The 8,711-nt window shown below is 49.5% G+C and overlaps 2 protein-coding genes across 3 annotated transcripts; one reads left to right on the top strand and one right to left on the bottom strand.

The window, feature by feature from the left end:
- Positions 1-150: 150 nt before the first annotated feature.
- Positions 151-2,475, bottom strand: si:ch73-345f18.3 (uncharacterized). Of its 2 annotated transcripts, none has more exons than XM_062487081.1 (4): positions 2,262-2,475; positions 1,459-1,552; positions 1,079-1,300; positions 151-835 (listed from the first exon to the last, which is right to left on the bottom strand). In XM_062487081.1, the coding sequence occupies exons 1-4, from the start codon at positions 2,316-2,318 to the stop codon at positions 450-452; spliced, it is 759 nt and encodes a 252-aa protein (XP_062343065.1). In that variant the 5' UTR covers positions 2,319-2,475; the 3' UTR covers positions 151-449. The 2 variants fall into 2 exon arrangements, with proteins under 2 accessions (XP_062343065.1, XP_062343064.1); XM_062487080.1 differs by having other exon boundaries at positions 151-838; positions 2,262-2,472.
- A 284-nt stretch (positions 2,476-2,759) lies between these two features.
- On the top strand, positions 2,760-8,682 carry klhl7 (kelch-like family member 7). Its single transcript, XM_062486580.1, has 12 exons — positions 2,760-3,171; positions 3,278-3,380; positions 3,475-3,568; positions 3,735-3,859; positions 4,383-4,558; positions 4,810-4,984; positions 5,152-5,294; positions 5,748-5,988; positions 6,928-7,129; positions 7,324-7,421; positions 7,658-7,841; positions 7,952-8,682. The coding sequence occupies exons 1-12, from the start codon at positions 3,037-3,039 to the stop codon at positions 8,115-8,117; spliced, it is 1,842 nt and encodes a 613-aa protein (XP_062342564.1). The 5' UTR covers positions 2,760-3,036; the 3' UTR covers positions 8,118-8,682.
- Positions 8,683-8,711: the final 29 nt, after the last annotated feature.

The following is an 8,711-nucleotide window of genomic DNA, read 5'->3' as shown; positions in this document are numbered from 1 at the left end:
ATGAGTGAGAGACATTCCAAAAGTACACTACGTTGCACATGTTTACAGAAATCACTTTAATTGAAGTAAAAATGTATGTGAATGAAATTATATCAGATATCGTAGAGCACTTTCTAAATGGATAAATAAATGCACGGCCATCCAGTTAAATGGAGCGGAATTAACCTTTATTACTCAGACGTTAATCCTTCAACTCATGTAGAGACAAATCAGCAGCTTCACATGCAGTAGGTTTCCTGAACAGGAAGGGGGCTGCATACTTAATTATCTTAAAAGGTTAACAAAAAAACAACACTGTTCTTAATTTCTAATGAATAGAAAAGTGACAAAAAGGTAAAATAGTATAAAAATAAAAATAAAATGTAGTAAAGTAAAAACCTGTGTCACCTGTGACTCAGTGTGCCAGCTGTGCTATTCATCAAAAAATTTGCAGTTTTTTAATCTATGTTTCACACCCCTGCTATCTGAGCGGCCTCAGAAAGGACCTCTCCAGCCTGTTTTCTGTATCCTAGCGACAGCTCTTTTGCCCTCCTCACTTCTTGCATGGTCTCCTTCAGGTTCTCTTCCAGACGACACTGCTCCTGATAGGTCGGTGCTGCCTGCCTCACCTGCTCCGCCAATCGGTCCTCACTACGCAGCAGCCAGCCAGTCAGCTCCTGAAGTTTGGTTCCAGAAGCCACTGTTGCTTTGGCACCTTGGGATACCCCCTTCAGCACCTCCTGAGCCAATCGCAGACGAGGAGGCAGTGACAACTCTGGGTCAGTCTCTGAACTCAAAGGAACCACAGTGAGGGAGAAGTCATACCCCTTTATTTGTACAGTAATCCTGTATCTGTCTTCTGGGGCAGAACAGATATAGAGAGAGATGGAGAGAGATGGAGAAAGAAGGAGAAGTGAAAAATGAGCAACACTTACACAGTGAGAGATGAAGACACTGAGAGAGCCACCTCCACTTAGTTCAATATGAGTAGGCAGAAGTGGTTGACATCTAATGAGTTGTGCAAGTATGAGTGTGTGTGCGTGTGTGTGTGTGTGTGTGTGTGCATTTATGTGTCTATGTGTTCACAAGTGTCCCTCACCATTTTCTTCTCTGATCCTCTTCACACATTCTGTCAGAGACAGGGAGTTGTCATGGTTACAGCCAAAGGCCTGTCGCAGTTTGATGATGTGTTGAGTCATGACCTCAAAGCGCTCCTGTTGCTCGTTAAAGATCTCCGCAGCGTCAGAGAATCTCTGGTCCAGCTCCGGAACACACACCCGCCGTAGCGCCAACCTACCGCTCTGACTCTGGGTTTGTGTGTCTGTAAAAAACAAACACTCACACGTATTGTCAACACAGGTGTTGCGGGTGGCCTGTTACATACCTGAGGAGTGAGTTTCACCGATACACACCGGCTACACAGGCACACACACAGAGACACACATAGTACTGTCAACAACACAGTTATTAAAAACGGACCGCAGTGTGCTGGCCGAATCTGTCGAGCTGACTCTGGTTTGACATCTTCTTGATTTCTGATTTCTGTAGTGATGGGCTGAAGCAGGGCCTGCCTCTGTAACACACATACACGCACACACACACACACACACACACACACACGTACACAGAAAAAGAAGGAAAGTCCATATAAACACATGTAAGAGAGAGAGAGAGAGAGAGAGAGAGAGAGAGAGAGAGAGAGAGAGAGAGAGAGAGAGAGAGAGAGAGTGAGAGAACAGTGTCAAAATGTAAACTGTTATAGTTTATTCTTTCATTCCGCAGCTGTATTTACATTACGCATAATCAGAGATGTGGCAAAAGGGTGGGTTGACACACTGTACAATACACAAACAAAAACAAGACCAGGGGGGTATTCCAGAAAGCAGGTTATGCAACATAACCGGGTAAGTTAACCCACCAGCTGATTCACAATGTTGCAGCAACTTACTGGCAATGTTGCTACAACGCTGGGTGTCAGCTGGGGAGTTAACTTACCCGGGTATGTCACATAACCTGCTTTCTGGAATACCCCCCTGACGCATTAAACTTTAGCTCTCCGCTCTTAAAACACATAAGAAACACAGTGTCATTTTTATTGCAGGGTCATCTTAATCCGATCAACTCTGCATACCATCCATTGTAACAACAGTTTATAGTGTTTCTCTTCTAGTACACAAACAACGTCAAACCTTTGTCATAGACACAAATATCCAATGCAGTTGCCTATTCAAATTATGTTTCAAGTCTTGTGATGTGCTTGTTTTCTAGTGTATTTCTCATACCTCATTGTTGTTCTCAGAAGGAGCGAGAAAGGGACAGCAACAGAATAGAATGGACATTTTGTCGCTTGTAGCTGTTCCAGTATCCAGGTCAATTCTTCTCGGTCCCGCATTCCTGGTGACGTCAATATCATGACATTTAAAGAAAAGTTTTCCTCGTAGTACAGTAACAGGTGAATTGCGGAAACAAAAAAAACGTCCAGGTGAGATGTGTAGTGTGGAAAGCAGACAATTGGTGTCGCCAGCGGGCCAAAAATGTGCAGAAGTTTGTATTCTTAAATGTTTTTTTTGGGGTGGGGGGGATTATCTTTAAGCGCTTATCCTTTTGGATAATTCATTTTTTGCTATTTAACACCATTATATATATACATAAATACATATTAATATAATACAATTTAATACAATCCGGAAGAAATTAGCACACCTTCAAATTTACTTGAGTGGAAGAAAATGTATTGCCTCAAAGTATCCACTAGAGGGCAGTACTGCGCCATATTTCTGCTGTGACTAACAACAAAGAAATCTGAAGAAAATAGAAAGTGAATACTAAACCACACACAGCACACGTAAATAATTTACAGACTATATTTAAATTGCAGTGGCAGCACCAACATTCAAACGTTTGTGTTTCAACGACCGGACTATCTTAAAGCTGAACGCTGCTTGCTATATAATTTATTTGCAAGGCACTTTCTACTTGAAACAAAGCTAGCTAACGTTAGCTAGCCAACTCGTAGATCAAAACAACCACTGGCAGGTGTGTTCTGGGCAGTGGGGTATGACCAGCATGGCTTCCCCGACCGGGGAGAAGGCGTTAGGGTCTAAGAAGAAGAGCGACAGGAAATTTGCTGCCAAAGAGGAGTACAGACAGCTGTCCAGCATAATGGGCGTCATGAACAACATGAGGAAACAGGTTAGGGAGGCACTGTTTGCACGTCTGCCAAAAACATGTTTGTGTCAAGAAAGTAACATTTGGTCACATTTGTCTTGTTTCATGTGAAAACATACTGTGTGTGCAGGGCACCCTGTGTGACGTGACCTTGGTGGTTCAGGGGAAACACTTCCCAGCTCACAGAGTGGTGCTTGCTGCTGCTAGCCACTTCTTCAGCCTTATGTTCACTAGTGAGTACACACGCACACACACGTACGACTCGTACACTGTCTCTCATCAGGAAATACAATACATTTCTCCCCCTTTCTCTCTCTCCATCTCCAGCCAGTATGATGGAATCTACGTCCCATGAGGTGGAGTTGAGGAGTGCTGAGCCAGAGATCATTGAGCTACTGGTTGAGTTTGTCTACACCGCCAAGTAAGAGGCCAATACACATCTGACTGTTACCCTGTAACCTTACTTGGAAATATGCCAAATTAAACATGCCTGTTTAAATATCAAAATTAGCCCCCAAGACAGATCTAACATAGAGCTGTAAGAAGTTGTGCGTGTGTGTGTGTGTGCGTGCGTACGTTTGCATCAGGATCTCAGTGAACAGCAGCAACGTCCAGTCACTGTTGGATGCCGCCAACCAGTACCAGATCGAACCAGTCAAGAAGATGTGTGTCGAGTTCCTCAAAGGACAAATTGATGCCACCAACTGCCTTGGTGAGAAATGAACCAGCTACTACCACACTGCCAGAGGCCTGGAGTCATCTGGTCGGTTAACTTCACACTTAGCGAGGACAGCAGGGTGACAGATAGGGTTGCGGGATTGAAGCTGAAGATTAACCCTTGTGCTGCCTTCGGGTCACATGACCCAAAGGTTCATAACGAACCATCGTTGTGTTTACCCAATTTTACCCAATACAAAAACAAATAAAAATAATTTTCTTTTAACCTTTGCAATGTGGGGGGTCTGAGACAGCCCAACGGTTAAAAGAAAATGCTTCACTTTGTTTTTGAATGCGGTAAAGTTGTCGCAATACGACGGTGGGTCACAATGACTGATGGGTCAGAATGACCCGAAGAGAACACAAGGGTTAAAACCCTGGTCTAGCAGCATAGTGCAGATGTACAATCCAAATATGATGTAACCTCTACCAAGAACATTGTCCCTGTCAGTATGCACCTGGGTCTCCTCTCCAGCAGAGGGAGCTGCTGTAGATGTCTATGTACTTGTCTCCCGTAGGTATCTCCTCCCTTGCTGAGTGTCTGGACTGTCCCGAGCTGAAGGCAGCTGCTGATCACTTCATCCACCTCCACTTCACAGAGGTCTACAAGCTGGATGAGTTTCTCCAGCTGGACGTCGCCCAGCTCACACACCTGCTGCACCAGGACACACTCACCGTCCGGGCTGAAGACCAGGTCCGCACTCACGCTCTCACACACACGCACGCACGCACGCACGCACACACACACACACACACACACACACACACACACACACACACACACACACACACACACACGTAGGCATACTGTCACTCTCTTCTGTGTGTGTCATGGACCAGGTCTATACACATGTATAGACACATATCCCCTTCTCTCTCTCTTTGTCTCTCGCTCTCTCTATGTCTTACAATCGCTCCCTATCTCTCTCTCGTGTGTGTGTCCAGATCTATGATGCGGCAGTGCGCTGGCTGAAGTACGATGTGGGGAACAGACAGACGTTCATGGTGGAGGTGTTGGGTCGTGTCCGCTTTCCTCTGGTCTCCAAAGCCTTCCTTTCCAAGACCGTCCAGGCAGAGCCTCTCATACAGGACAACCCAGAGTGCCTCAAAATGGTCATCAGTGAGTAGACACACACACACACACACACATAGTCACGCACAGACACACAAATACCCCACACACAGTCATGCTCACCCACACACAAACAAGCATGTGGGCACGCACACTTCCGATGGTGTTTCCAGACCCACGCAGACTCGGCTAACTCCCCCTGCGCTGGGTGCCAGGTGGGATGCGCTACCACCTGCTGTCTCCAGAGGACAGGGAGGACCTGGGAGAGAGCAGCCGGCCACGGCGCAGGAAGCACGACTACAGGATCGCTCTGTTTGGAGGCTCCCAGCCCCAGTCCTGCAGATACTTCAATCCCAAGGTGTGCACACACACATACAGTATGTACGTATACAGTATATATATATATATATATATATACAAACACATACACAGATTAACTCACGCATACATATGAAAACACTCCCAGACACGTATGAACAAACACACATTTACACCCACTGTATTTCTACATAATATTCCCCACTTGGCAACAGTCCTATAAAACACTAAGCCAACACAAATTCTAATCCAGGGACATTCCGGTGGCTCACCAGGTAGAACACGTGCCACATTGGCTTTACCACAGCGGCCCGGGTTTGATTCCAGCCTGGGCCATTGACTGCATGTCACCCCCTCTCTCCCCCCTGTCTTTCCTGTCTCTTCCAAACTGTCACTCTCAAACAAAGTAGAAAATGCCCAATAAATGCATCTTTGAAAAAACCCTTCTAATCCCGTGTGTGTGGGGGCCGTGCCTACGTCCATGTGTCTCCAGGACTACAGCTGGACGGACATCCGCTGCCCGTTTGAGAAGCGCAGGGACGCCACGGCCATCTTCTGGGACAACGTGGTCTACATCCTGGGAGGTTCTCAGCTCTTCCCCATCAAGAGGATGGACTGCTACAACGTCGTGAAGGACAGCTGGTACTCCAAGCTGGGCCCGCCCACCCCCAGAGACAGCCTGGCTGCCGTCGCTGCTCAGGGCAAGATCTACACTTCGGGGGGGTCGGAAGTGGGTGAGTTGGAGAGGCCTACCACGCCTCCATGGTTTAGTCACCTGCTGCGTACTGTTCGCTGTAAGTGCGTGTATATGTCCGTGCATGCTTGTGGAGCGTCTGGTCTGGATCACCTGCCCCACAGCCGGCTTGTGATGCCCTACAGCCGGCCTGTGATGCCCCACGGCTGCCCTGTGATGCCCCACGGCCGGCCTGTGATGCCCCACGGCCGGCCTGTGATGCCCCACGGCCGGCCTGTGATGCCCCACGGCCGGCCTGTGATGCCCCACGGCCGGCCTGTGATGCCCCACGGCCGGCTTGTGATGCCCCCAGCTGGCCTGTGATGCCCCACAGCTGGCTTGTGATGCCCCACAGCTGGCTTGTGATGCCCCACAGCCGGCCTGTGATGCCCCCAGCTGGCCTGTGATGCCCCACAGCTGGCTTGTGATGCCCCACAGCTGGCTTGTGTTCCCCCACGACCGGCCTGTGATGCCCCCAGCTGGCCTGTGATGCCCCACAGCTGGCCTGTGATGCCCCACAGCTGGCTTGTGATGTCCCACATCTGGCCTGTGATGCCCCCGGCTGGCCTGTGATGCCCCCGGCTGGCTTGTGATGCCCCCAGCTGGCCTGTGATGCCCCCGGCTGGCTTGTGATGCCCCACAGCCGGCCTGTGATGCCCCACAGCTGGCTTGTGATGCCCCACAGCTGGCCTGTGATGCCCCACAGCCGGCCTGTGATGCCCCCGGCTGGCTTGTGATGCCCCCAGCTGGCCTGTGATGCCCAACAGCTGGCTTGTGATGCCCCCGGCTGGCTTGTGATGCCCCACAGCCGGCCTGTGATGCCCCACAGCTGGCTTGTGATGCCCCACAGCTGGCCTGTGATGCCCCACAGCCGGCCTGTGATGCCCCACACGCAGTGTTGCCGGGGCTGCCGTGACATAACGGCGTGTGGCCTGTGCAGGGAGCTCGGCGCTGGACCTGTTTGAGTGCTACGACACGCGGACAGAGAGCTGGCAGATGAAGGGCAGCATGCTGATGCCGCGCTGCAGCCACGGCTCCGTGGAGGCCGGAGGCCTCATCTACGTCTGCGGGGGCTCTCTGGGGAACAACGTCTCCGGCAGGGTGCTCAACAACTGTGAGGTGTACGACCCCAGCACGGCCCTGTGAGCACATGCGCGCGCACACACACACACACACACTGTGTATATGTATGTAGTGGCAAGCCACAGAGAGACACAAACATATAAAGATCAAGTATTTACACACTCATCACACATGCACACATACTCTACATACAGAATCTGTCTGCCTACATCTCTCACTCTCTCACATGTGCCCCCTCCCACTCTCTCTACAGATGGAGGGAGCTGTGTGGAATGAGAGAAGCCAGGAAAAACCACGGCCTGGTTTTTGTCAACAACAGAATCTACGCTGTGGGAGGGCAGGGCGCACTGGGTAATTGTGTGTGTGTGTGCGTGTGTGTGTGTGTAACAGTGGATGTAAACGCAGGTGTTATTGTGTTGTCTTTGGTTTTCCACAATGTATGCTTCATGTTTTGGCTGCTCGCAATGTTTGGGGCTATCTCGTTGTTATGATCAGTGACCTATGCACTTTGTAAAGCTCTCTCTTGGAAGTCGCTTTGGATAAAAGCGTCTGCTAAATGCATAAATGTAAATGTAATGTTTTTGCAGGCGGCCTGGACTCGGTCGAGTACTACGACATCGCCACTAATGAGTGGCGGGTTGCCGCGACGATGCCGTGGCGCGGGGTGACGGTGAAGTGTGCGGCGGTGGGCGGGGTGATCTACGTCCTGGCGGGCTTCCAGGGCGTCGGGCGCCTTGGACACCTTCTAGAGTACCACACTGAAACGGACAGGTGTGTTTATGTGTGTGTGAGTTCCTGATCTGTTTGACTTCTCTCGTTTTTGGCGTCTTTGATTCACTCTCGAACCTACGTGTGTGTGTGTGTGTGTGTGTGCGCTCCAGGTGGGTGACCTGCAGTAAGGTGAGGGCGTTTCCTGTCACCAGCTGTCTCATCTGCGTGGTCGACACGTGCGGAGCCAACGAAGAAGAGACGGACCTCACACAGTCGCACGGCCACGCCCCCCCCGGGCCACCGGCCTCTACGCCCACCTCAGCAGCATCCTCCTAACCCAGGCACTTCCTGTCAGTGTGTGTGTGCGTGTGTGCGCGATCCTCACCCTCATGCAATGAGAGCTGGTGGATGGCCCCGCTGTTGTTATTTTTGCTGACTCCTCAGCTTTCATATCCTCTTTTAATAGGGAAATGGGTTTGGAGTCCTGGATATAGAACTTGGTTAGAGGTGGCTGGAAAAGTTTAGAAACTGCCAAGGGTGACATTTTAGTCTCAGGAATTTGTTAGGATTAACTGGTAATCAGGTGAAAATGGTTGATGTTAGACGTGTGTGTCAGTCTGGCTTTGAATGTCCTTCTTGGTGATTAATTTTATGTTGGGGCAGGTTTTGTTACGATGTGTGTACCGCTGGGTCAGAATGTTCAACTAATTGAAGGTTTAAAAGGTGAAGGTTGTGCTGCTGCAGATCTGTGTTATGAGTGACACCTGCTAAACCTCCAATAACGTGGCTGGATACTAAGCTTTGGACTGTGTTTTTATAACGGTACAATAAATGAATGGACGAAAAGTTCTAATCAGTGGTTAGCCTTGCAGAATAAAGGTTAGACAAAATTGTATTTACAGTATGTGGTCTGGGTGCATTTGTGTGATA

Source organism: Osmerus eperlanus, chromosome 20 (assembly GCF_963692335.1).
Source record: "Osmerus eperlanus chromosome 20, fOsmEpe2.1, whole genome shotgun sequence".
Lineage (NCBI taxonomy): Eukaryota > Metazoa > Chordata > Actinopteri > Osmeriformes > Osmeridae > Osmerus > Osmerus eperlanus.
The sequence above is the reverse complement of the archived record's forward strand: the minus strand, read 5'-3'. Positions and strand labels throughout refer to the sequence as shown.

Coding starts and splice junctions, on each gene's coding strand:
- si:ch73-345f18.3 (XM_062487080.1), bottom strand. CDS start 2,318: ATGTCCATTCTATTCTGTTGCTGTCCCTTTCTCGCTCCTTCTGAGAAC. Junction 1,553..2,261: donor CTTCTGAGAACAACAATGAG/GTATGAGAAATA, acceptor TGTGTGTTACAG/AGGCAGGCCCTGCTTCAGCC. Junction 839..1,078: donor GAGGATCAGAGAAGAAAATG/GTGAGGGACACT, acceptor GTTCTGCCCCAG/AAGACAGATACAGGATTACT.
- klhl7 (XM_062486580.1), top strand. CDS start 3,037: ATGACCAGCATGGCTTCCCCGACCGGGGAGAAGGCGTTAGGGTCTAAG. Junction 7,422..7,657: donor GGGAGGGCAGGGCGCACTGG/GTAATTGTGTGT, acceptor ATGTTTTTGCAG/GCGGCCTGGACTCGGTCGAG. Junction 7,842..7,951: donor TACCACACTGAAACGGACAG/GTGTGTTTATGT, acceptor TGTGCGCTCCAG/GTGGGTGACCTGCAGTAAGG.